The 27,424-nt window shown below is 45.9% G+C and overlaps 1 protein-coding gene across 1 annotated transcript; it reads right to left on the reverse strand.

Moving 5' to 3' along the window:
* Window positions 1–1,110: 1,110 nt before the first annotated feature.
* Window positions 1,111–22,040, reverse strand: LOC131262721 (potassium voltage-gated channel protein Shaw-like). Its single transcript, XM_058264783.1, has 11 exons — window positions 21,997–22,040; window positions 19,621–19,770; window positions 18,683–18,815; window positions 17,734–17,913; window positions 15,753–15,878; window positions 15,408–15,503; window positions 11,368–11,664; window positions 8,241–8,450; window positions 2,152–2,320; window positions 1,454–1,561; window positions 1,111–1,245 (listed from the first exon to the last, which is right to left on the reverse strand). The coding sequence occupies exons 1-11, from the start codon at window positions 22,038–22,040 to the stop codon at window positions 1,133–1,135; spliced, it is 1,626 nt and encodes a 541-aa protein (XP_058120766.1). The 3' UTR covers window positions 1,111–1,132.
* Window positions 22,041–27,424: the final 5,384 nt, after the last annotated feature.

The following is a 27,424-nucleotide window of genomic DNA, read 5'->3' on the forward strand; positions in this document are numbered from 1 at the left end:
GCGTTTTGAATTTCTGCTTTCATTTTATTTATTTGGTAAATATCTACTCATTTGGCCTCACTACAACATGTTGCTTGGCTACGGTACTGATGGTGGACATTGGACATAGACGGCGTACAGTGTATTTCTTCGTTTACTGGGTTACTTTATTTTGCTCATCGTCGGGTGACAATGCATACATAGAAACGTTTGGCAAACATTCAACACATACTCACACACAAACACACTTAATGATCGCTAGATCACTCTGGTTCCTGTTCCAGTGCATGATTTTTCCCCGGCCTCTATCTAACCCTCGAAAGACAAGCATCGCTACAAGTTGGTCTCTATCAACTTCGTTGAAATCTATCTCGTTTTGATTTAATTTTATTTTATTTCCCCCGCGTCCTTCTTTCCCTTTCTATTCGCATGCTTCTGCATACACCGTCCGTCGGTGACGTATAAAAGTTGAGCACAACAATTTCCTTCCAATTAAACAACTATTTATACTAGCTAAGCCCTTTTGTGTCGTTTTACCGAGCATTCCATCCATTCTGTCGTATTTAGCACTTTCAAACGCTCGCAAACAAACACACATCTCACAACTCACACACCCTATGGGATCGTTTTTCCTTACGAAGCATAAGTTGCTCCAACTTTCCATTTCACAACACTTCGACCACGAGCCGTTGGCATCCGAGTAATATTTTTGGCTAATGTCTCGCACGCCCCTAGCACGTCCTCTTGACCCTTTTCTTTTGGCAAACCGATTTTGAGACAATTCCCGCGTGTATGCAAAACTTTTGCACACCATCTGCTGCTGCTTTTCCCAATTTCTCAAGTCGCCCCAATTGGCGCCTTTCGTATTATCCACTTTGGAGTTTCTTTTTAATTACATTTCCTTTCCTATCGGGAGTTCCCTTTCCTTCGTGTTTTTACTGGTTTCTTTTGAGTTTCTAAATCGTCTTTAAATTCCATTTTATTTCCCTACGAAACTGTAACACGTACTTCACGAGAGAAAGAGAGAGAGTACTTTGGCGTTTTCTTCTATTTTCTTCCACTCGATGTTGCTTTATCATCGGTCAACATTAAACATATTCTGCGTCAACATCACCATCGGCGCGAGAAGCACCATCCACGGTAGAAAAAAGGCTCACGATTCGTCCCCGGGTGTGTTGTTACCGGATGCGCCATTCGGATCACTCTGGAGGGTAACCTTCGGTTCCATCGGGATCATCTCCTCCGGTTTGGACTCTCTCCGCTCCACTGTTTCACGAATGCCGTTCCCCAGCAGCAAATGACACATTCAAATTCGCCATTCGGGAATCGACATAGAATCGAAAAAGAAAAATACCACAAAAGAAAATAAAACAAACATTCGATCAATGGTCAGGACAACGAGTCGCTGTGTGCGGAAGACAAAGCTCTACACCACCGCGGGGTACGCAAGCGTGAAAGTGAAAGCTTCCCTTACCCAGTGGAACGAGCAATTTCGGCTGTAATGGGAGCAATAAATCTACATTCCCGGTCGTCGGCTGGCGCGGCTGCAGGGAGCTCAGCTGAGGAACGTTGATGAAATCACCTAGCGGAAGTGCGGGGAAAACGGAAGCAAAGAGAGAAAGTTACAAAAAAAAGTAAAATAAACCATTAAACGGTGTAACCGATAAACGGAAAACCTGTCCGGGAATCGGGTGAATTTGTCGTCGACATCGTGATGGATGAATTATTATGGGAGTTATTAGCGCAAGGGAGTTGACAATCGATGTGGTAAACCGGTCGTTTAAATGTGTAATGTTAAGTGTTTAAAATGAAAACCGGTTTAAAGTTTTACCTGGCTGCATCACGGAAGGAGGCTTTAGTACGGCCAGACCTGGAACGGACGGTCCTTGCAGTGTGAGTCCTATCACATTCACTCCATTAACATGTCCTGCGGAAAAAGTGGTTTTGAAAATATTAATAAATTTGAACATGCTATAATTTTTTTTTTAAATACACTACAAATTCTATCCATTTTACTAAATTACTTCAAAAGCTCTCAACGAAAGCTATCATTCTGCGATGAGATAAAGCTAAAGCTTTTCACCATGAAAGCTTTTCCCTTGCGAATTTGGATGATGTCCCGGGAAAACCCGCTCGCACCCAAAGCTCGCCCGAGGAAAAACGAAAGCTTACCTATTTTCGCCCCACCGAAAGCGTCCTTAAAGATGGCGGGATGGGTCGGTTGCGTGTGTTGGTGTTTGAGTGCGTTCACCCGCCGGTTGGCCGCACCCATGTCCCGCTTCCGGCGCGGCTGCTCCACCGGCAGCACTCGGCGTCGTTTTTTCGGCAGTTTCGAGCGAGCCTACGGAGGACGAAACGAAGAAAACAAAAATGGGAAAGACATGAGCAAACAAGAAACGCACAGCGGTAACGATTGCAACGGGGAAAACAAGCGGTAAACACTCCCGGCCCAGAAGTGTCTCCAAGTGGGGTAGCATTGCCGTGGGTATGGGAAAATTCCCCCGGAACGTGGTAGTGGTGGTGGTGGTTTGAAACAAAAGGGAAAAAAAAATCAACGTACAACAATGTCTTTGTTTACATTGCATTTTTTTCCTCCACCGAGCGGGGCGGGCCAAACCCCGAACCGGTAGGCTTTTGTGTTGTTTGTGCCATTCTACGGGAATTTATTTATGACAAAAGCGGCTGCATATTGTGGGTGTAGGTATTATTCTTTCCATTTGGTCGGTACGTCTTGAAAGGTGAAGGACACGCGAGAGAGAGAGACGGTGAGTATGGGTAGCGCGACGATGATAAGCAACAGCCTACGATGTGTAAATTTGCTCGCGTTGCCGTTGGGACGGTGAATTATCCGATCTTGGAAAACACCTTTTGTCTTGATGAAGGGCGCGAAGGCTGTCTCAAGCTGGAATGTAGGTGGATACGGTGGTACACAAATTGTTTCATTCTTTTAGTAAACGCTCACGCCCTACCATTTTCTATGATTAATTCTGTCACATTTGGTAAGAAAGTGGAAGGTGATGAACATAGAGGAGACTGAGGAAGGACCATTCATCTAATTTATTATATTTTAAGCCACAAATAAGGGGGTTTTCCCACGAAATAAAACAAATTTCAAGTAATACCAAATATTTTTCAATTTAATAAAACATATTTCCTTTTTCTTAACATGTTGAAATATCACAGAGGCTTAGATCATGCGATTGGTTTGTTTGTCAACAAGACACGGTGCAATGTTTTGCATTTAAACGATTCGTTTTTCCCCGACACTCGGTTACGTATCCAGCGGTCCGAGACACATAACAGCACAGAAAGATTATCAGTAAAAAAGCTATCAACAACACATTATGCTAAATTAATGATGAAAATCGACAATAAAAAACTGTCAACCATAACTCTTCCCCGGAGTGGCAAGAGGGGTGTGTGTGCATGTGTGTATGGAAACGCTTTATCATCTAATACACACTTAATAAAATACTTCGGAGGCATGAGTGCAAGTGGGAAAACCATCGGGGGTGCGAAGAAAAAAGCGGGAAACAGTACAAATCGTGGAAAAACCCCAATAAAACTCCATCCAAAACCCCGGCGTACCGACGTTGTGCAATGTTTATCTAAGAAGCATCCGGCGGGCACATTTACGGAGCGAATCCTTTTTTTCCCGTGCCACAACCTGCAAAACTCCCCCTTACTCTGTCATCCTCTCCACCAAAGCTCCATCGCATATTTTACCGCGCGGCAATGCTTGGCGGAAATGGGGCCAATTTGAGAAACTGCCAGAGTCGATAAAAATTTAAATGAGAAAATTATGTAAATCGAACAACACACAGTACCGCATCCGCGACCTGAACCATCCACCAACCGGACCGGAGTCCGGGTCCGGGGATGCTCTTTCGTGGCGAAATGTAGGTGTTGAAAATGGGTGGACGAGGGGGAGAATATTTGCTGCAGTTTAGTAATCTTTTTTTTCGCAAACAAACAGAAAAGAAACACATAACGAAAAACAACACATACAGGATCGTTTATCCTTTCGAACGTGCCAGTATCGGGTCGGTCGCGAACGGAACCAACGAGCGTTACATCATGTTTGAGTTGATGGGGCAAAGGGGTATGTTCCGGCGAGGGGTACAGCATTTTCTTTTTTGCAGGTGAAAACCCTAAAATAGAACCATAGAAATTCTTCAGACGAGAAGACGCGCCTCCATTACAGCGTGCATCCTTTGTGCCTTTTTTTCTGATCCCGAGAAGAGAGTCTCGTTCGTTGACGCACGTTTTCCTCCTTTTTCCATCTCAAATATGGCGACAGTGGGGGAAAAGAGAATGGCGGGGGACGTCAAGGATGTTCTACGACCGAAAGGGGACACTGTTGACTCGAGCTTAAGCGAGCCGATCCGTTCCAACAGGTAAATGAGCGTGCATTAGGCTTGAGGGCAGCCTGATGAGAGTCGAACGAAACGAATGAAGCGAAAGGATGCCCGAGGTCGCCTCTCCAGGGCATTAGCAGTCAATAGTCAACAGTTTGCTGGGTGGAGTGGGCTGAACGCTGAAAGGACACCCGGGACCCGGGTCATTTCATCAAAGGATTTCCGCTCGACGATGGCGAAGGCGAAGGCGAACGGGCGCCTGATGCGCTCCGTCCGATGGTCGGACCCGTCGTTTGGTGATGATTTTATGCTAATGACCTTGGAGCGCTGCCCATGGGTCGGGAACTATCCAGTACCGCTCACACTTGAACTGCCAGCCAACCCTCGCCCCGCCTTTTCGGACCTCTCTCATTATCACACCGTCGACCTGCAGCTATCCTGAACGACGGTCGACCCCTGTCCGACCAAGGTTTTCCCGCATTAAAGTGGTTCTCGTGACAAAAAAGGGACAGATAAGATTTTACCGCTATCTATCTGGAAGCATGTACCGCCTTTTTCCCCCTGTCATCCGCTGAACCCTTTTTATATCGAAAATGGAAATCGGACCCGGAAATTGGAGCGGTCGAACGACCTGTCAAATGCAGTTAATTAGCTGGAAGAGTTTGTTCGAATAATTTGCAAACCAAATTTGTGGAACAGCAAACGATTGGTTCCTTCCTTCTCAAACATGTAAACAAATGTTCTTACAGAGTAGAGGTACTTGAAACCACTTGATTTTAGTTACCTAAAAATAACATCTTTGTGTCCTCGGAAGCTCGTTAATCACTCCGGGACGCGGACGTTAATGTGTTCAACTGGAGAAAACATCCAACAGCTTCAAACTCGATGTGCATGCAAAGCTCCTTCCGCCGCCAGCCGAAAACTTTTCCGGCAGATTGTTTTGCGATCAAAGTCTTAACTTCCCGCCCAAGTGAGTGCCCTTATAATAACAGCACACGCCGCAGTAAAGATAACATAAGGCCAGTGCGATCATTAATCAAAATCCCGTAGGATTCGCCGGCGCGCGTAGCTCAACCAGACGATGGGAACCTCCGAGTTCGAGCACCGATCCACAGATGATGGGATAAAATTTGGAACCACACAGACTTCCCCCTCCCTCTTCGTTTTGCCGCCTCGGGCGCTCCGGTACATAAATCATAGTACCTCCAGATGGCAAGAAGTGGGCAAACATAAATCTACAAATTAGGGTCAAGATTTAGACCAAACCAATCCTCCTCCTCCGGCAAAAAAAGGTGGGAAGGTAGAGGACAGTCGATTTATGGCAGGGTTGATCAACGGGCGGATAAATTAGTCCAAATGAAATGGGAACGCTGACTCCGCTCGGGAGGTGCTCGAACTTTTCGACCTACCTTTTTGTTGGAGACGGAAATGAAAAAAAAGGAGCAAGGTTTTTCAAGTCGTTTCTGCTCCTTCAGGATCGCTTTTAATTGGGAAGAGGAGTAAAAACAACATTCCTCCTGATTGCAAGGCAGCAAGGAAGGAAAAACTTCCCCCGAAGCAATATTGACGCACGCTGAATAGATACCAAGGGTTGCGCTCATAAATTCCAGTGTTGATGCTCACCGATCGGCACCGGCTCCAATAATTCAACGCCGTGGTCCGCTTCCGGTACGGCACGTTCAATCTATCAGCAATTTCCCAACAGCGGAGCATCTGGTTCTCATTGGAAAAACCGGAATGGGGAAGGAAGGCGGTCTAGGTCTAAGGACTAAGTTTGTTGCAAAGAGATTTCTGTTTGCCCTCAGGACTCCCAGCCGGTATCTCCCAACCCGGCGAAGGGAGTGATCCTCTCGAACCCACAAAAGGGCGATATTTCCGGTTGAATGAAAGTTCACTTCGAGTACTTTTCCACCCTTGGTTCGGCGCACAACGCGATCGATAGGATGGTAGAAAAGAGAGAGACAGAGGGGCCATCATGAAGTGCTTCAAACTAGCAAAGACCGGAATTCGAACAATCTCTTCTTTGCCGGGTGTTCCCTGACACCTCCCCACCTTGTGGCTGGAACGAAACTTATCACTATGCAGAATTCTTTGCACTACTTGTAAAACTTTCACCCCCCGGGAAGTTGTGATCTCCTACTAAAACAGAACTCTCAGGGAAAAACATTCTGGGGGAACGATTCGAACGGAACATGAATAGTTTGACAAATTTGCTTGCTTCGGTACGACCTGGGAGGCGCCTGGAAGGAGATTAAAGTCGTTAATCATTGCATCGGTGGTCATCGGCGAGTCAGCAGGAAACGGTGTGTCAACTTTTTCCGAACATCGACACCAAGCTGAGGGGTCGCAAAAAAAACACAACCTGTACATTCCCAATGAGAAAGGACCATCTTTATCGAACATCCATCGGGATCGGACCGTTCGAGGAGCTTTTTGTGTGTGTGTGTTTGCTGTGCTTCTGTCTTTGCCGGCAAAGTGCGCAACAGGAGGGACACTCTCTTCGGATAACTTTCGGGTGCGTTGCTCATAATCCGGGCGAATGTTAAAGACACCGGAAAAAAGTATTGAAGTCGCTTAAGCGAGGGGAGAGCCGGAAACGGGCGGGAAGATGGGAGCGATCTGGAAAGCATGCTTGTGGTCGGAGAACGATTTCGTCGATAGAAAGTTCAGCCAGAGCTGTATGCACGAGGTCATAAATTGTGGCTAACAAGCATGCTTCGTGTCGTCCTGCCGGGTCCCGAAGCAGCGGAGGAGCGACTTTCCGTTTATTTGATGAGTTTTAGGGGGGTCCTGCACGGTTTGGGGAAACCCCGTATGGTAAGTGCGGTTCATGAAAGTGAAGCGAGAGGACAGGGACCATAACGAAATAGCACCTTCCCTCGCTCGAGGGAAAGTTGCTTAACCCGAGACGAAGTCAAAAGTTGTTCGTTATGGGTGATTGATGGGCGAACATGTTTAGATTTCCCCGTGCCGATAAAGGCGGCACGCGAGTTAAGGAGGAGGGGAGGGGGAGACAAGGAAATGGAGAGGAAATCATCTCTGATGGCTTCATTCTAGGGGGGAGGGGGGATGTTTTTGTCTTGTTTTTGGGTGGGAGAAAATGACATGCAACGGTGCGTACCAAGAACATCCCAAAGCCGGATGGTGGAGTGGATCGGACGAACGTGTCCGCACGCGTGTTTAGTGTATTCGTTATTCGATCGCGCGGGTAACGCGCCGAATGATTGAGCCATCGAGAACGTTTGCTCGGAAAATGGACGTTTTGGGTGGCTCGTAAATCTGAAGCGCGCAAAACGTGTGAAGGAGTCAATCAATCGTGCACTTTCGTTGGGGATCCACTTCACTCCGTAAGAGGATGACGCTAGAGAGTGTCGGTCATAAACACGTCCGAAATGTGACACCGAAATGCGACACTGGCACACCGTCCGAGATGAGGTTCGGATCATTTAATAGAGTAGGATAAAATTTTAATTTTAACAAAGGTTACATTCATTTACAAAGTCAGGTTACATTCCACAAAAATAATTTGTTGCAAAAACTAGCACAATAACAAAATAAGATAACCAACCAGTTAATTTGGAAGCACTAAGGGGGGAACCTAGTTAGATAATGAATGCAAATTGTGTGTAAAAGTGATTTGCTGTCGAATTAAGATAATACTAAAAAATTGCTCTTTACTCTTAATTAAAAAAATAGTAAAATTCAAGAGTGTAAAACGCAAGATACTAAAAGACAACATTCTTCGTCTGAAATGTTGCTTCTACCCGGATGAAATCGGGTAAATCAGCTAGTGTTCAATAAACTTGATGTAAAACAGCGTAAACCTGCCGGGCATAAACCTTCGGTTAAAAGTCATGGGAAAAATAAGGAATATTGCGTAGAAATCTGAGAAATCATATTCACCTGCGTGTGCGAGTAGAACATGGAGAAGTTGCTGACAATGACCGGCACCGGCAGAGCGATCGTTAGCACGCCCGCCAACGCACAGAGCGCCCCGACGAACATGCCGACGTACGTTTTCGGCGCCATATCACCGTATCCGACCGTGGTCATCGTAACGATCGCCCACCACAGCCCCAACGGTATGCTTTTGAACTGGTTGTCTGGGTTGTCCTGCAATAAAGTGGAAGCGAAAGGATGCAATTATGATGCGGATGGTGGAAAATGATTTTAAATAAAAGTTGTAGTTTACGAAGGCTTCCAGTGGAATGATAAAGCTTGTTTTAATGATTGAAATAACAATAATTTAGACTTGGATTGGGACGTGCTGTAAATCATGTACGAAACCGGTGCAAGCATGAATGAGATAACACCTGGTGTTAAAAAAGAAACTTTTCCCTATCACATTCGAGAAAAGGGAAACTCATTTTCACACATGAGCGACGCTAAATGGATTAACACACTCAAACAAACAGACGAAAAAAAACACACACACACACAGTCACAGAAGCGCTCGGGAACTCTGCTCCCCAAGCTTTACACAACGGATTACACCTTGTTAACGGGCCATTAAAATACTCCCTCAAATCCCTTTTTTCGATGCGAACCGACTTGGCGTGAAAAAAGTTTACTGATAAAACAACAAATCACTCAAACGGTCGGGGGTTGGAAGGTGTTTTTTTTTCATCCAGCACCCGGAAAAACCTTTGCCGTCCGTAATGGACGTGAAATGATTTTTATCCAACCGTACCGTTTGCCGGACCTTGGGATTTTAGCTTTAATTATGCGTCCCACGGCCAGCTGATGCCGACTATTTTATGCCGTATCATGTGCCGCCGTTTCCTTTTCTGGGGATATTTTGGACTTCAGACATTTTTCGTCATGGCCCCCAAAAATGGCCCATCGTTTGGTGGGTTGTAAAAGGGAAATATTAATGTTGCAAATGGATGTGAAGGTTGGTTGGGACCCGCGGTCGGGCACGCATCCCACGTTTGGTAATCGTAGAAATGGAACAAAATTGTGTAGTGAAAAATCCCAACCGACCAAGGTGAGTCAGCGATACTTTTGCGCAAAACGAGGGGTGGTCGACTGACACAGAATTCAAATTAATTTACTATAATCAACGTAATCTCAATCGTGACATTATGCGGAGGCAGTCGACCGAGAGGTTAGCGTTAAGGCTCGTTCCCTTTTAGGTGAGCCATTGTTTTAATATGCCGGAACCATCGTAAACATCGGTGAATTGTTCTGAGTGAACACATTCTCAACTATGATACCTAGCGCCATGACAACGTGACGTGATTGACGCGCGGATCATGGAATAGTTTTTCGTCCACCCTCCATCGGCATACGATTCCGTTTCCAACGCTACACGGACGTGGACATGGACGTTCGCATGAAGCGGGCGGGAACCAAAATTTATGTCACATCGCAACCATTTTCCAACTGTCGGCGAAGCGCTTAAGCAGAACAATCCTTAACATCGTTAGGATATTTTATCTGTTCTTTGGATCCAATTCCGGTTAAAGAACATTCATATGCCGCTAAAGCGTATGCAGTAGGACTCAGTACGAAACAACCTAGAAAGGATTAGTATAAGCATGGTTACAGCATCAGAAAATAATGGGAATGGATAAATGAATTCTACGTTTTTTTCTTGTTTCTTTGTACCATATGACAAACTACTGCATTATGTCATATTCAGGTGGAGAAAGGAATTACAACACAGAACATGCGACGTTCTCCATATCAAATAAAACCGGGTATTCTCTTTCCTCTAGCTCGAGAATTCTTTCCAAAAAATATAATAATATTTTGACTGAAGAGAATAAATTATAAATTGAATATAAAAGAAATAACCGAGAACAAGCATACTGTTCGAAAGCATATTTAAGAACCTTTATACCATCACTGCTTGTATGTTGATAGAGTTAACTAGTTAAGAAGTTCGTTCACCAAAAAGCAGTTGAAAAAGATGGAAGTGCAACTAATATTCGTTACGGACAAAAACCGTTAACATAACGAGATACATAAACACTTAATCTGTAATGACATCGCCTTCCGGTGATTTCTTTATTAAAGCATTGAGAACGACAACTGCATCGAAAACAATGTACGAAAATATCGTAGGCAATTTTCTTACAACGGGTTTAACGACTTTCCTCATCGCGTTTCCCTAATTAGCTGACAGTTTGCCTAGCGACCAAATTGAAATACCTTTCCATTAAAACAATGGCGGGTGACAATAGGTCTTCCGGGCGTTCTTATCTTAAGGCTTGAACGACCCATCGCATTTTCTCAAACGCGATAACACGAAGCACTTCATCGCTGTTTATCGCACATTCACCTTTCAGCATTTACATCGCTTTCGGTGAACGAGTTTACTTAATAAAACTGTCAAACCCTGGGTCGTTGAACTTATCGTGAAGAACTAAACCATTGCTACTAATTACTTCGTTTATTATTTTTTTCTCTACGCGTGTTGCTGGTTCACCGATAAACTGTCAAGGATTTTCCAATCCTAGTAATATGGTTGTCGATTGCTTGGAGCTTATTTTCAAAAATGGTCTGCCAAAAATAAACGAGTTCGTTCCGATGAAGTAGGAAGGGCGAAACGATGTGCTTTCGCAGCAAAGGATAAAGTTCCCGCATTGCGATAAACGATTTTTTTTTTCGTTTCCTTTTGGTCGTGTTACGTTTCACTCAATGTTTTCCGCCATATCCAGTTCCCGGATAGCGGATTGACGGTCGCACAAGTTGGTGGTACATGAACTAATACTCGTACAGCTCCATCTGGTTAACCATAACAACAGGTCATAATCGCAAACAAAACACCACGCTGGAGGCGTATAATGGCGACGAGTATCTGCTCGAGTGCCATCGAAGCTCGCCGGCATTCTTCCACCGAAGTCGTGATGCCGTTCAACCGCACGGCTCATGGGAACCGCCACGTCTAACATCCTGCGACATGACGCAGAACATGGGACTTCATTTCAGTCGCGCTGCGTCACGTGGCGTAACGAGGGGCGGGTTTATTGGTGAAATTCGAACCATCGAACGCCCAACCACTCCCTCCCCCGCGTGAACTCACCTGAAGCTTTTCCGCGTAGTACACGAGGCTGGCGAAGACGACGATTCCGAGCACGAGGAAGAACACGAGCAGCGTCAGCTCGCGGGCGGACGCCTTGAAGGTGTGGATCAGGATGCGCAGGCCGGGCGAGTGGCGCGTCAACTTGAACAGCCGCAGGATACGCACGATCGAGAACGCCTCCAGCAGGCCCGTCTGCTCGCCCATCCGCTGGCAGACGTCGGTGTAGAAGCTGAGCGTGGCCGCCAGGTCGATGATGTTGACGGGCGATTTGATGAACTCGACAATATTTGGGCTAACCTGTTCGTTGGGTTTTCGGAAGGAAGACGCCGGAAGGGAAAGGAGAACGTAAGCAGTTGTGGTTTTATTTTGAGGTACATTTTGAGGATGTGGCTCGGGTGTCTTGGATGTCACACACATTTATTGACGCCTTATTGAGTTGAGGTATACATTAATAGTAGGCGTTGGAAATAATACCGTAATTGAGGGTTTAAAGTGAATGCTTCCATTGCTTTCAACCAAATGTTTACATCTGGTCATTCAAATAAATGGAAGTAATTTAAAATTTATCATAATAAATCATCGTTTACGCAAACGTTCGTTGTTTCGATTACGAAGAAACGGAAAACCCCTATTGCCACAAAACACATTCAATTTTCGATATTAATGTCCATCAATTTTGCATCCGTTCCTCTTGCTAGCGCCCAACGTACGAACATTAAATTAATTTTGCATTAGTCGCACCACACCAAACCACCAGCAGTTGGAACGGTTCCTAGCCTTCGATCACTAAATATTTAAATGGCCCATAATCGGTCACCCGAAAGCCACGGGACGTTTAAATTAATACGAATTTAATTGCCATCATTTTGGTTTCAATTTGGAACCCCCTCCTACGAATCCACCCAGTCTGCAGGTGGCTTTAAACCAGGCGTGTTGGTTTTTCGCCTCGTGAATGTTTGATCTATTTTATGGCTCTAAAAACTGGGGCCATGGGGCCATAAATCCACTCGACCATCCTTCGCACGGTCCAGTCCGTTTTTGGGGGTGTTGATTGATTTAAGACCGTAATACAATCACGGCACAATAGAGGGCTTTCTCAAAAATTTATAAAGCAGACTTTATTCCGTATCAACCATGTTAACCAAGCAAAAGCCCATGGAAGCCACAGAAAAGAGTCAAAAGGCCCATATGATGAATTTTGTAACACGTCCCACTTATTAATCCCTCGGTTGAATTCAGCCATTTGTTTTTTTTTCACTAAGTCACATCGGAAGATCGATGACAGGAAGAAGCCAAACAACTTACGGGAACGGAAACCAGAAATGTCCAAATTCAAACCAAATAAACACATGACAAACGTCCAGCATACGTTACACGCTCCGGGCTCGCTGGGGTTTTTGGTACATCGGCAATATGTGTACCCGCCGCCTTGTGCTTTTCGATGGCGCGGGACGGTCAATATTTCATATGCTGACATAAACACCATCACGTCTGTCCTCCGTTCCCCGTGCCACTACTCGCGCGTGGCCCGCTACATTCCAGCATGCCCGGGAGCGTTTGCGGAAAACATTCGTTGACTCCGGAGGTCGGAGCGGCAAAACCTTTACGGCGGCTTTAAGCTGGAGGCGAAAGCGTAAATGATATTTATTTAAATTTATTACATTTTCGTTCACCGTTCCGGGCGGTGGTTCCATGGCTGGATGGCTTTTCGCCATGGATGCATGCCTGCCCGCCCTCCGGGAAGCTTTATTTTATTCCGCTCCAGCTACGACCACCCCACCGGGGGGTGATATGGGGAAATTAATGTTCACTAAGAGACTTGGCTGGTGCTTTCCCCCCGCCCGTTGGTTGGAGGTTGTTTTTCCACAATAAAAAGAAATATTAGCCATTCCTAGGAACGGACCGATGCAAATTGAATGAACTTTCCCTTATGAAGCTGGACGACTTCCAAGGTACTTACAGTTAACGTTTTTAAAGGCAAAAAAAGGACTAAGGTCGTCCACTCCTAATGCTCTCCGGATGTTCGGAGGAAGTGTTCCACACGCCGACTCTCATCGCACACCGTACAGTGATCCCATATCCGCTAGCAGATGTTAATGTCTGTCCGATCCACGGTCACGATTACGAGGGTTACGGCGATTACGTGTATTTAATTTGCTCCTTCCCCGTACCCTGCCCTTTCGAAGGCCATAGGCGAGGATTATTAAACCTTCCGACACGGACGACACCGCCCGAGCCCAGCTGGTCTCCCGCTAGGATTAGCTGGGAAAGCCACCCCGTGCTCGAGCACAAGAGAGATGACCCAGTTGGATCCTATTGCCCATTTCCATCCTACCTTGTAGTGGTGGCGGTGTCATTTGGAGTCATTTTCCTGCCTCTCAAGCACACAGACACACACCGACATAATGGCGACAAATGGTGCTGAGTGAACGCTTCTTTGCCGGCGTTAATGGTGGCAGAGGGTAATGTGTTACTATCGGAAGGATTAGCTGCACGCTAACGTGAGCTCAAATAACACGAGATGGTGTTTGCCGCAAAGAGGGATGAAATAGTTTCATCTTGCACGCTTCATCCTCCGTTTCAGGAAAAAGGGAACAACAAAATCATTTCAAAAGCCACGTTGGTGGACGCCGAACATCGAATCTCAGCTCATCACGCCCCGCTTTGTACGGTGCTTTAAAATCATGTATCTCATTAATCACTCCCGAGCCTCAAAAGGGAGCTTCCGCTGACTCAGCCAAACTCTCATTTGCGGCCGGGAAGGTTAACAATCGCTCCGGACCTCAATTTATTGGTTTCCATCGTGCTCGGAGGGAAGAGTTTTGGCGTTCAAAATTAAGAGGAAAACCAAAATTCACATCCTTCCAAGCATTTGATGGATGATTATAGCCACAAATAATGGAGGTCTTATCGAAACCGTTTGTACAGCTTGCACTCGACGGGAGTGCTTCGTCAAGTTTGCCGCTTTATTAGTGCGCAGTTCAATGATCGTTCGCTGAAAACGGGTTCTTTCATTGACCCTTTATTGTGTGGTACAATCGGAAGGATTCATTTTGCATCCTGCGAACAAACGATAAACAAACAGGGATTGGGTTTCGAGCGAAAATGATAGCACAAATAAAACGTAAACTATTTCCTAACGAACAACAAAACGATGTTCGAAAACAGCATCGCTTTCAACACCAATAGCTTTGGTTAAACATTTTCAATCCAGCCTAAGGACTTCAGCTGAACAATCGACAGATGAGAGTGAATCTAAGTCTGAGGCCCTGTGGTTTCTAGTTTTCCCCCTTCACTTACGCCACGAGTAGTGTAATAAGTGTAGTAATGAAAGCAAAACATGGTTTCAGAGTTTCCATTTTGAGAGGTTTGGCTCTACGAAACCTCATCTCGGTCGACGAGTGGTGATGGTAGCTGAAGCTGAAGCCGGAAACTGACACGGGAAACCGGGTCAAGCCGGTGGAGGTCTTCATGACGAATGTCAATGTTTATCTTATCACAAAACGAGAAGCCTTACATCAGCAAAGACGAAACACGTCACGTTGGCAGTTGTACTGTCAACTATCTGGAGGTGACGGTGAAGGAGCATATCATTAATCTTACCATCCCTCCCCGATGGAACGGGGCCTTTCGGAACAAAGGCTCCCAGACACCCGATATGGATTCGAATCATTTGTGCAGCTTCCCGTTGTCGGCCAGTTTTTCCCTCGGAAAGATGAAGGACATTTCTTTGAAGTGAGTCGAGGAAAGTTGGCATGAGCCAACGTTCGATTCGGAAACGTCACCGGGGCAAATGGATGGCGTACGATGGCAGTTAACGATGAGGAAAATTGGATTGTTTCATGGCAAATGTTTCCGAAGAGTCTTTTTTATCACTAAACGTTTCCTGCGTTGGAGAGGTAATTGGATCGATTTTTGGATCCCACAATTCTTAACCAGTGGACTCGAACGGACTTCCTGGAGCAGGTGCTATATCCTGCGATTGATCACACCGTTGCGTGAGAGAAGCTGCTCCCATTCTCGGTGCCTGGAGTACTCACCACAAGCCGGACGGTCAGTTCGATGATGAACCACACGTTGCAGACGAGCTCGACGTAGAAGAAAGCTTCGTGCGGTTGGCCGTACGTTTCCTGCCAGTTCTCGACGATGCTTGCCCCCTTGCCCGAGTTCATCCGGTAGGCGCTCGACACGATGCGCCCGGTTCGCTGGGTGGTCGTCTCGGGTGTGGCCGGAGGGGAAGGCGCAAGGCTCGGGCTGGTGGCACTCGGGGTGGTGATGGTCGGATGCAGCGGCGGTGTGGGTGGAGGGGCCGGTGTCGGTGGCATGGACGCGCCCAGGAACCGGTTCGGCCCAGCGTCGAGCAGATCATCCATCGAGGGTGAGATACCGGCGGTGCCGTTGGTGGTGATGTTGAGGATGGCCGGAATCTCCACCCGCAGGCCCGGGTGTGTCTTTAGGCAGAAGGATATCACAGAAATGCAGATGAAGAACACCGATATGCCGGCCACAATCTGGGATGGGTGTGGACGGAGAAAAATGGCAACACATTAGTCCTGTGGTTCGGTGAGTGTCCTGTTCAGTCCAATTACGTTGGGAAAGAGTGGAAGAGGTAGCAATTATTTCAGAGTCAAATAACATGTTATGAAAATAAATCCTAAAGTCCTTGGTCAGCTCCGATGTCGGACCGTTTCTTATTCTTTTTACCTTCCCTGTGGCTAAAGTAGTGAAAACTCAAATTTAGACTGCTACTTCCACTACATTATCACAGTACATTAAAAAACTAGACCAATACTGACCCGTTGGTACTGAAACTTTCTGATCATTAACCTGTTTTTAAATAAAATAATCCAAATTTCTCATTTGAAACTCAGTTTTACAAACACAAACAAAATAAGCATGCACGCTTTTTTTTTTTACAAAAAACAACACATTATAATAATGTACAAAGTCTTTATTTGTGCTGTACAAACCAAAGATGCAAACAATATTCATTAACATTTATTCAAACTCAAACTCATACTTGGTTCTAAACAAACAGAGTTGAATTGAACTGAAATGATATTTAACCATTTTAATATGCCGTTGTTGTTGTAAAACATAACTTTCAAGTTAAGATTAAAAACCATAACTCTTTACGCAATTCCTTCTTCACCGAGCATCGCTTTGTCGTCAAGCAAATATTAACAATATTGCAATAAATGTGTGTTGAGTCGAATTTGAAATATTAAGAATTCTGTATAATTACGCAAAAGCATAAAGAACCTCTGTAACCTAAATACATACACGTTCCCATGTTTGTGACGTGCATATTTGATCAATAAAACTTATTGTTTTGATGTCCTCATGATCTTAAATACTCCAATATTCCATGAGTTACCATGTACTACATCTTTATCATGGTTTGATGGAATATTTTCTCTTGCAATCAATTCGTCATATTAATGTATATTCCTCTTATCTTTTTCTCCTTCACTGTCCATCTTTTCTCCCTTCACCTCTTTAATGAATTTGCCCGATCGAGCTGTACTCATTTCAATTTCCGCCTTTGATCTTTACCTCTATTATGACAAATCTTCCCCAGCTGCAAATGTTCATTTAATGTGCCATCATCACTCTTGTTCGCGTAGATTGAATATTTTCCCACCGGACAGACAGCAGTGGGAAGTCGGAAGACTTTGTACGGTTCCGTCTGGGCGTTCGAGATCCCGCACGATGAAGGCATGAATTAGTCAGGGCAATCAATTATGTAGCTGCCACCGCTATTCCGACTGATTCTAGATCGACATCTCACTCCGTTTCTCTCTCTTCCTCTATCCTGTCTCCCTTCCTCCACCTTATGGCGAGCGCAGTCGTCTTATGAATTCATCATTTCTTAGACCGTTATAGCAAACCCCGTCTCGGCTGGTGTTGGCATACTTAGGGTTGCCCGAAACGACGACGGAAACTTCTCGTTGAACTAATTTCCACCACCGAGGGGCAGACATTAGGTGGGGAGAAATCTAAACTGATAGAGTTCGAAACGGCTGTAGCTTCGCTTTGCAATGGCGTCGTTTTTCCAACCTATTTACCACCGATCGACGGCGCGAACGTGTCAGAAAGCGCTCCGACAGCTCCAAAGCGTTCCTCAATTATTTCATGCATAAATTAAGGACCCTTCGGCGAACGGCGGTCTCCGTTGGTTGACCCCAGCGGGGAAAATCCCGACGATAAGGATGATGATATTCCCTGCCCGCGCGTGATATTAAATGCATACACCAACGAAGGGGGGCGAGAATCCACAACGCTTTTCCTCCCTCTTTGGTGATTATTTTCTTTGGTTTTTGGGTAAAATTTATAAAAATTCATTTTTCCCTTCCCTCCACCTACCTTCGCTCCGGTCGAGCTCGACGGTTCGTCGAAGAGGGCCCAGATTTTCGGCTTCGTCCGCTGCCAGCAGGTAAGCTCGCCGTTCAGCAGGGCCTCCTCGAAGCCGAACAGGCGCGCTATCGCCTCCTCCGAGGGCTGCTCGTCGTCCAGCTCCAGCTTGTCCAGTATCGCGAGCGTGCTCTATCGTGAGTTTTTGGCCGGACCGGAATCAAAGAGGAAAAAGCAGCAGAAGGAAAAAGCACGTCAACCCGCATCGAGCCGTTTCACAATCTTACCACCGAGCATGAATTCGAATGAGCTGCTCGTCGTAGAAATATGCAAATTTATCCTCTGCTCCATCTTCTTCATCAACATCGGTTTGGCTAGTCCAATGTGTAGTTAAATTGACTATTGATTGGCAAAGATAATCGTAAGATAACGAAAACACAATCTCCGCGTGGCAAGCCTCTAGGATGGCTTGTCAGGAAGCCGTTTTGGATGTGGTTTCCTCTTTTAATCCAATTTGCTTTAGAAAATCACCAAACGAAAATTTAACGAATAGAAGAGCTTGTATAAACTAACCCCGATCAATTTAATTTTGTACCACAACGAACCTCATCTGCATGGCGAAGAGAGACAAAACTATCTCCAACGTGGTTCCAAATTAAAGCTGTCCACTTTGCGTATCCTGTTTTGTGTAGGAAAGTGCCAGAACTGCACTCAACTCAATGAGAACATATGCTTTCCGTTGACATGAAAGCCCGTCAGCAAAAGGCCCTCTTACATCTCACATTACATGGCACATTTCCTGTTTATCCATCAAAACACAATCACCATAAGCGAACTCTCAGTTCAGGCAGGCTCAATTTCGTTAAGCACTCGCCGTTATGGCGATGCGGATCTGGTCAACGATCCATGAGAAGATGAAAGCAGCTGCGAGCCTCTGCATTCCCGGACCGACGAGCCTTACCTGCGTGTCCCGGTGCACGCTGTACGTTGACCAGCAGCACGGTTCGACCTGGTTCGAGTCGAGGCCCCAAAATTCCAGCTCCTCCTCGAACAGTGGGCCGCAAACATCGGTCGGATAGTGCAGTTTGCCGGTTCTGGAAAGAAAAGGGAACAAAACAGTGAAATCATCCCCCAAAAAATATGGCGAAAACTTAAAGCGGGTCCATGAAGTCGTGAAACGAAGATGTCGAAGATAAGGATGTGTGGTGTTCCACAAAGTACAAAGAAATACCGCATAACAACACTTACTATTATTTTACAAATCCCTTAGATAAAAGGCAAACTTTACCTCGTAATGGAGTAACATTTCCCTGGTTCGCGCGAAAGGATCTGGCATCTATGCAAACAAAGGCACTAAGTGCGTCGCTTACGATCAAACTAGTTTTCGCTAATGGTAGGAAATTTTCCCTTCGAGGAAAACCAGACCCCTCCGCATGGGGTCGTTTACCTATCGATGGCTATAGGCCGAAGAATCTGCAAAAGAGTGGGTTTTCATCGCGATGCGATGCGAATTGCGGGCGTCTTAGTCTTCGCTACGGCTTATGTTTTTATTGCTCAAGGGTGCTTTATCTCGCCACCCTCCGCTGGATTGGCGTGGCTGCCTGGTTGCCATTTATTGGCCGTGCTATTGGAGGGCGGAAAAGTTGGGCCGCACACTTTGAACGTAGTAATAAAAACTGCGCTCGACAAACTTTGCCTATTATGGAAGGTTTCAGCAGTTCGGGTGTGGGTTGTTTTGGTGCCTCGAGCGCCATTTTTAACATGCCCCAGCCACAACGGTTTAGGGCGGATGTTTTCTTCTCCCCGAAATGGAAAGGATTGTACATGGATGTGGAACGGAAAATGCTTCGGGTGCGTTCAGATGCGTTTTTCGACGAATTGCGCCAATCATAACCTTACCTGTAGTAGTTGAGCACTTGCGCAAACACCCCCGGGTGGCGATCGAAGAAGTACTCGTTCAGCACGGGATCGTAGTTCGCTAGCGCCTCCGTCAGCCGGGACAGTCTCGTGGCCGGGATCTTCTTCAGCGTCGCCTTGTACGTCTCATACCTGTGAGCGGCGGACAAACGGAGTCGGTTTAGGCGAAATGTCTACTATTTCATGCAGTCGATATATGACGGGAGAGATGGGAACGAGTGCTAGACAAATGTTGTATTAGCTTATGGACCGTAAAATGTAGCTTTTCTTTTATCTCATTTTAGCTCGAGGAGAGGGAGGTGCCTGAAATATCATACCTACTGTCGGGCACGTCTGTAATCGGGCGCAGTGTAAACATCATTACATATTCATAGTTCAAATTACTCGCCCCCATTCCCTCCCATTTCCCCTGCTCTCATGCATGCATGCTAAATATTCTTGGAACTTGCTTCACGTGTGTACGAGGAACACCCTTTTGGAACTAGGACGTTCTACCATGAGCGTGAAGTAAAAGTTTTCACCTCTCGCTCCGCTCAACTAGTTTCCTCCCCGCTCGTTAGAAGGCACATTTCGGGCTGTTAAATAAACACATTCTCGTCGCAAGTGTTGACTTCTCCCGTCGTACCATTGCTGCCTCAACGCACGGCACGATGGCTTCTGCCGCTACCGAGAGCACGCTCCCGTGTTGGCTCGGGTTTTGCTAATGGCGGCGGATGGGTATGTCAACCAGCTGGGACGGAAAATGATTCGTTCGCTACTCAAATAGTCAACAATGAGCGACGAACTTCGTGTCGTCACGACGCAGCAAAGTTGGCGACAAAGAAAGCTGTCTGGGACACTCTCGCTCGAGCTCGAGTCAGTTGCAGAACATCGTCGGTGCACTTAATGAAGAGCTTGGTGGGAAAACTTGGCTACCAAGCAGTTTAGAAGCACTGAAGCGTAGGAAACTTCGAAACTTTATTAAGAAATGTTATAAAACAACAATTAATTGCAAAAAGTCAGTAAACACAATTGATCAAATAAGTACAAAAGCAGATAATGCGTAAAATGTACCAATAAAAGTAGTTCATTATGAAACAACAACATCACTTAGTTGTTGACTGGCTCAACCCAACGGAGTGATTTAAGGAAATCTATTGCTAATAGCAAACAAACCAACTCCTGACTACTATCTACTCCAGCATTGCCAACAATCCTTGTACTTTATCATTATTGTTTGCTATTAATCTCACTTTCTTTGCCTCTTTGTCGTTGATGTTCCTCCTAACGACCTAGCCATCTGAAAGTTTTTTTGCTCACCATCGTAAACCCATTATCGTCATCGCTGTCTGACATTTGCCCCAATCTTCCACCTAACGTCAACAGTGACTTTCCTTTTTTTCCCTGCCCTTTTGTTTTTCGCTCAAGCAACAACAAGCTTCCAGCAAAGACAACAGGACGTCGTCTTTCGTGAATCTGCTGCCTGTCGTCGATGGCACTTTATTCGGGAAAAGCACACACACGCACAGACACAACTGCACAAATCGCTAGGTGCAAGCGGAAAGTTTTCCCGCGGGACAACAACCCGGCCTGGCACCTTTGCGCTCTTTCCGGGGCCGAAAACGGAAAAGGAAAACCTGGCACCACCGGTGAGGCTCTGCGAGGCCAATTAAAATAGTTCGTTCTGCGTAAACTTGCCAAGTTTATTGGTTTAAATTATCCACCCCCTTCGGGCGGAAGACCACCGGCCGAGGTGGGAAAGAAAATTAGTTCATTGAAACACCCTTCCATTACCTGCATCGTACAAAACACGAAACATTGCGTGGCAGAAAATGGGGCGCTCGGGTTTGGCTGGGAAAACGGTCACCGATGGACGAGTGCGGGCAAGAGTTGGATGCGGTACGCAGACCTGTTAATGTAGTTAGTCATTACTGCCATTAGTCACGGAGTGGAGACTCCCGGGACGAAAATGTCACATCATGCCGACCAGATGATACCCATTTTCTTCCATCTTCTGTAACCTGCCTACCTCGAGCCCTCGAGTTGAACGAACTGCTCTCTTCTTCACAGACAAATTGTCACATTGCCAGAAGAAGTTGTTGAACTTCGCCACCATAGTCACTATTATACCTGTCCGAAGGTTAAATTTGTCTTGTAAATTATGTGCGGCCATCGCGGTGAGGAAGTTGTCGGAGGGAAACTTTCAACAAAGAGTGAAGCAAAGGACCCAACGCCCATTGTGCCATTGCGGTGCAGAAGATCACTTCCCGTGAAGCTGGCAGAAATAGTTGATTCACTTAGGCGAAACTCCGGTGAAAGTATGTCCGCAATAAATCTTCCCCTTACGGTTCGGAGCGATCGGACAAAGCGGGTATCTACCTTATGCCTCCGACGTTGAGTATGATTCGGTTTTCTCCGTCCATGTTGTCGGTGTAGTTGTTATTGTTGTTGTTGTTGTTCTTGCTGTTGTTGTTGCTTGTCCAGTGATTGCGACTTCGGGCGGTACGACTAAATCACTTTCATCACTCATGACAGTCTGTTCGTTTGTGGTACGGCGAGGTAAAGGATATCAACTTCCCTAATCACTCCGGCGAAGCAACAATTCATTCGCGGCGACGAAACGCTCGTTAGCAGTTTTTCGTGTTGTTTGATTTTGTGGTTTTCCCTCGTTTTCGTTCCTTTGTCAGCTCACCTTCAAACCAACGTTTGGTGACTCAATTCCCGACCTACCGCGGGTGAGTTCTTCGAGAATAATGTTTTCACTTTGTTTCACCAACCGTACGTACGTTTTTGCACCTCAACACCTCCACTCTTGGGCGGGGAGAAAGTGCATAAATTTTCAATTCCTACACAAGTGCAATTGCAGTCACATCCGGTGGGGTTGTCAACCCACCGAGCGCCAGCGCAGCCAGCAATGATTTACGGATTATTATTTATTCGTGAACTTTTACGGCGGCGTTTTGGGGTCGTTTTCTTTCCACTCCGAAGCGACCGGACGGTCACGGTTGTGGCCAGGGAGTGGGCTTGCTGTCGTTGCCGTGTGGCAACCGTTCCCGTTGCCAACCTGTCGCTCCCGACCAGCCTCCTGGACTACTCCGGGACATGATGGACGACGGCACTTTCGCAGCCAACGGGAACCGGAACCGTGGACACCATTATTCTCGAGCGCGCGGCGAATCTGCGAACGAAAACGGGGATGTGAGAGTGGAAAAACGTGTAAGTACAATTTTTTGACCAACGAAAAATCGATTCGGTGTGTTTCGTAATGATGGGAAATAAATTTTGAGCAACTTGTTAATATTAAATGCAGGGAGATAGGAGCGGTCCTCTTTTATTCAATGTGCTGTAAACATTTGTTCTGCAGTTTAGATTAATAATTTATGTTTGCAAATTGATTTTAATGCCATTCGTACCTAGAAAATATTAATTCCCAGCGCAACACTCTGTCCTTTTCTAATGACAAAAAGCCCAAACAACATATCTAACTTGCTTGTATCGTAGCTCATAGGCACAATCAATATTGATTCGCGGTATTTGGCAACGCGTTCGCTAACATCGATTGCCTTTCATTACAACCCACTAATGGGAAGCAAAAACAAAACGCCTATCAACCGAAACTGAAAACCTCCCAACCCCGTTGTTATGAGCTTGTCGCAGCGGATTTATGGCAACACCGTGACGCCCATCCGTTGTGCGGAACAACCGCGACAACCTCCGTCAAACCCGGAACGCCAAGCGGCGGCGATGATGATGATGATGATGATGGGTTAGCCAGTGTAGTGGCAAACCAAACTAATATCATTGTGGTAAACCGACGGCATAATCCACCGGGCCCGACCCGGCAGATAACCAAACGCACATCAAACAGCACCCCGGGTTGACCCGCAGTGATTTACCGAACGGTCCGAGATTGAGCGTCGATAAGGAAATGTGCCGGTGGCGGGGGGTGAGCATTTTTTCCTTTTGTTTTTTTTTTTTAACGATCATCCCCGGACGTGCGGCGAGATCACGATAAAAGGATTAATTACGACACGGTTCGCGTTAAAACCCGGTGGCGCAGGGTGGGTGTGTTTATGGCAACGTTTGTGACGAAAGCACGACCCCGATGGATATCGAAGCACCGTTAAACGCCCGCCCCGGTCGTGGATTGAAACGGAATTAAAACGGTCGAAGGAAAAATAAAAACCTTCAGGATGGAAAAGCTTTCCGCACGATCAACACCTCGCAGCCGATTCATTTCACACCGCCGAAAGCCAACGTTAATGGTCTCGGTGTGCCATTTTTACTCGCTTAATTATTTTCATCCCGATTCGCATCTGTGTCCACGTTTATGACAGGATTAAGCAAGGTCCTGGTGAAACGGTGAATGAAAGTGTTTTTAACGTTAAACCATTGGCGAACGAGAGTTTCCGATTGTGCAGTTATTGATACCCAAGGGGCCTAATGAAGAAACATCACCTCTTACAGGAATAAGCAGGACAGAGTTGAAGTCCTTACTTAAACAGAAAAGAACTTGTCCCATCGAGAAGTTTGTTTTGCGTTCTCTCGTTTAGAACATCGTTACCTTCCCTTTCGAAGACGTTTAAAGATGGCACAAGATGGTGCTATTTTCCGGTGCCTAATTTCGGTGTGACCACCGTCCGTGTTTGGGATGTCCTGAGGCTTTCGATTTTCCCAGGCAAATGTATTCACCAAGCAGCAGCAAGCGTGACGAAAACCACGGCATCGTCTTCAGCCGGACGCAACGCCAATGAAAGTTGTTCCTACAACCACACACACACACATACAGGCAATCGAGGACAGACGAGGGCAATCAACGACAACGGTATTAACGGGCCTGCCAGCCAGCGTGAAAGTTTGCTCCCTCCCGAAGCGTGTTACGAGGGCGAAGTTCACTCGGTTCACTGCAAACCGCAAAGTTGTGCACACTCGGCACAAAACCGCCATCGTTCCCGGCAGAAGGCAGCAGCAGCAGCACCAGCAAACATCCTTCCGTTGGCCTCTCCGGGTTTTCCGAAGGCTGGAAGGAAAATTTGTAAACGGGTTTGTTTGGCCAGGGCCGTGCGGTGTGCGGAGGAAGGAAGTCAGCGATGCGCGGCCTGGCTTTGGTTAGAATTTCGTAAAATGCCGCACCGAGCGAACGGCGGACAAGGCGAAGTGGTAAAGAAGCCACGGTTAAGACAGAGCAAAAAAGTAACGCAACCAACCCGTCCTGGAATGAAGAAGCGCAGCATAACCGGTCCGGTCGGTTTGGTTTGGTTTCGGAGAACGAAGAGGAAAAACCCGTTACAACGTTGGCCGGCGACCGTAAGCCTTGGTGCCATCCGGCACGGCCGTGTGCTTCCGTCCGCCGCAAACAGGGGACCAAGAACGAGTGGCGCTCGATGTTAGGAGAGAGGATAACGAAATACAATAAAAACAAAGTGTGCCCGAAGCAGCGGTAGCGGAAAATGGAGACATTTGCAAGCTATTGTTTATTTATTCATTTATTTATTAGATTCTTATGCACACGTGTGCCGTGGCGCGAGATGGAAATGCGGAAAATTGGCGGCTGACTTTGTGATTGAGCAGCCGCGCGGTAGCGGATGAGCAGCCCGGGTTGAATGGCTGCGGGCGCACCAGATGCACGGGTCGAGTGGAAAATACTTTCATTTGCCACTTGGTTGTGGTTGCTGTGGACGAGAAAAAGCAACTTTTTCTTCGTCCCGAAAGTCATTTCGTTCGGAACGCAATACTCATCGCTCAGATTTGATATTGATGAACAATGTATTCCAACTCCGTTTCATTCTTGAATACCAATCTCAACCGAAAAGTCATAATTGGAAATATTTTGAAAATCAGTTCTTGAAACTAGTTTCTCAAAATTAGATCCACTGCAACAGTTACACAAACGAGTTAATAAAGAAATTCATTTCCAAGTTTCGGATCAAATGTTGAGATTTTACTTCTTATCGCACTTTAAAAAAATCAATCCTATTCCCGGATGCTTTTTGTTTTGTATTCTCGTTTTGCGTCAGTATGTAAGACAAATCGTTTCTTCTATTAACCCTTCCTTTGTTTTTTTTTTAAATTGCCCTCGACAAGAAAAGCGCATTTGTGAGTCATGTTCTGCTCACGTTTCTTTGTCTATCGCTGTGAAGACATCATGTGGTTAATGTGGTGTGAAGTCGGGTGCTGCATCTTTATTGTGGCTCTGTTTTAAAAACATTTTGGTAAGCTCTCTGATATGGACGCACAATACTGATAAAACCCGGAATCATTATATAAGAAATATTTTAATACTTCCTTTCTCGTTGCGAAATAAAATATTCTTCCAAAAGAAGCGAAAATTTTGCATAAACTTTCAAACGGTTTTCTTATTTTCCTTTCTTTATGTTTATACTTTTATAGAAATCGCTTAAGCATATTTCCCACATAGAGACACATAATTTTGCTTAAACTGGTTGAAATGTAACTATGCATCGATTATTGTTCAATATAATATTGAACAAATATTTGTAATTTACTTCTAAATATGTTTGTTTTAATTATACTAACGAATTGTTAAAAAAATAAAAATTATTATTACTCTCGTTTTGTAACAGTTTAAATCGATTATTAAATTTAAAAGGATTTCATAATACAAATTTATAAAAAAAAGCATGCCTACAACTCTAAAATATGGTAGATTTGACTGTTAGCTTCCATGATTTGACTGTTTGATCCCCAAAATATTCCCTCCGATTGGAATTTGCATAGATAAAAGAATGATTGACAAACTCTTGTCTACAGCTGCCAGCGCGAAAATCATCCCTAGCCAAGAAAAGCAATAACGAGTGCCGATCAACGGCAGAAGCCCCAGCAGGAACCTCTTTTGCTCAGCTACCCTACGTCAACTTGGAGATAAAAAAATAACTGCACAAATATAAAACAACAAAACCAGCAAAAAACCACATCCCTGCTCTTCCGAGTGTCAAATTTGACGGCATTTGTGTCCTAACATTCTCCACATCCACTGCTCCGATCCTCATCAATGCCAGCGCCAGCGTATAGCCAAATGCTCGTGCCCGACCTTTCTTTTTTTGCTCCTTGCGAAAGCTGGGAAAAAACAAAACCACCGGAGTTGTAGTGAAATAAAATCTCGCCCCGATTCGCGCCAAAGGTCGAGCAGACAAGAGGTATTTCACATTGTGGCAATTTGCCACAACTCACCGTAAATCTCACCGGATCTCTGCGACCACCGGAACACCTCGCCCCCCGTTTCTCCCCGGTCTCCCTTGGCTTCCTTTCTAGATGTCCCGCATGGCCGTCACAAAGCACGCCGGGGAGAGAGAGAGAGAGATTGCCTTCAGCGTGATTGGACCGGTCGGAATGAATCGCATGAATGTTGAATTGAGGAAAAGCAAAATACGGTCACATTCATGGAGCATTCCGGTGACACACCCGGGGACGCTTTCCCTTCGCGTTCAGGTGAGAAATCATCCCCTTGTTTCGAGTGTTGTGTGAAACCCGGTGCCCGCATGCCACCCGGGCCAGATCGCTTTTCCGATGCGGGTGCGATAGTCACACGCCGAAGTCAAGCCGGAAATAATCACTCCCCATAAACACACCCTCTTTCGGTTACGGCACGTCGTCCCATTCGGCTCCCGAGCGAATGCCACAGACAAAGAAACGCTGGTCCGCAGTTCTTTTCTAAGCAGCTTTATTCCGTTCGGGTGGAAGCAAATGGGAACAAAACCCCAGGCACAGGCACACCGGCTCCATTAAAGCAGGAATCGCACGTGAAGCTCATAGTTCGTGAGTATCATTTTACCCAAACGTACAACAC

Source organism: Anopheles coustani, chromosome 2 (assembly GCF_943734705.1).
Source record: "Anopheles coustani chromosome 2, idAnoCousDA_361_x.2, whole genome shotgun sequence".
NCBI classification, from domain to species: domain Eukaryota; kingdom Metazoa; phylum Arthropoda; class Insecta; order Diptera; family Culicidae; genus Anopheles; species Anopheles coustani.

Excerpts from the sequence above, each read along its gene's own strand:
- LOC131262721 (XM_058264783.1), bottom strand. The coding sequence starts at position 22,040 with ATGGACGGAGAAAACCGAATCATACTCAACGTCGGAGGCATAAG. Across the intron at positions 18,816-19,620 it reads CAAGTGCTCAACTACTACAG|AACCGGCAAACTGCACTATC; the intron begins GTAAGGTTATGA and ends TTTTCTTTCCAG. Across the intron at positions 11,665-15,407 it reads AACTGACCGTCCGGCTTGTG|GTTAGCCCAAATATTGTCGA; the intron begins GTGAGTACTCCA and ends CCCAACGAACAG.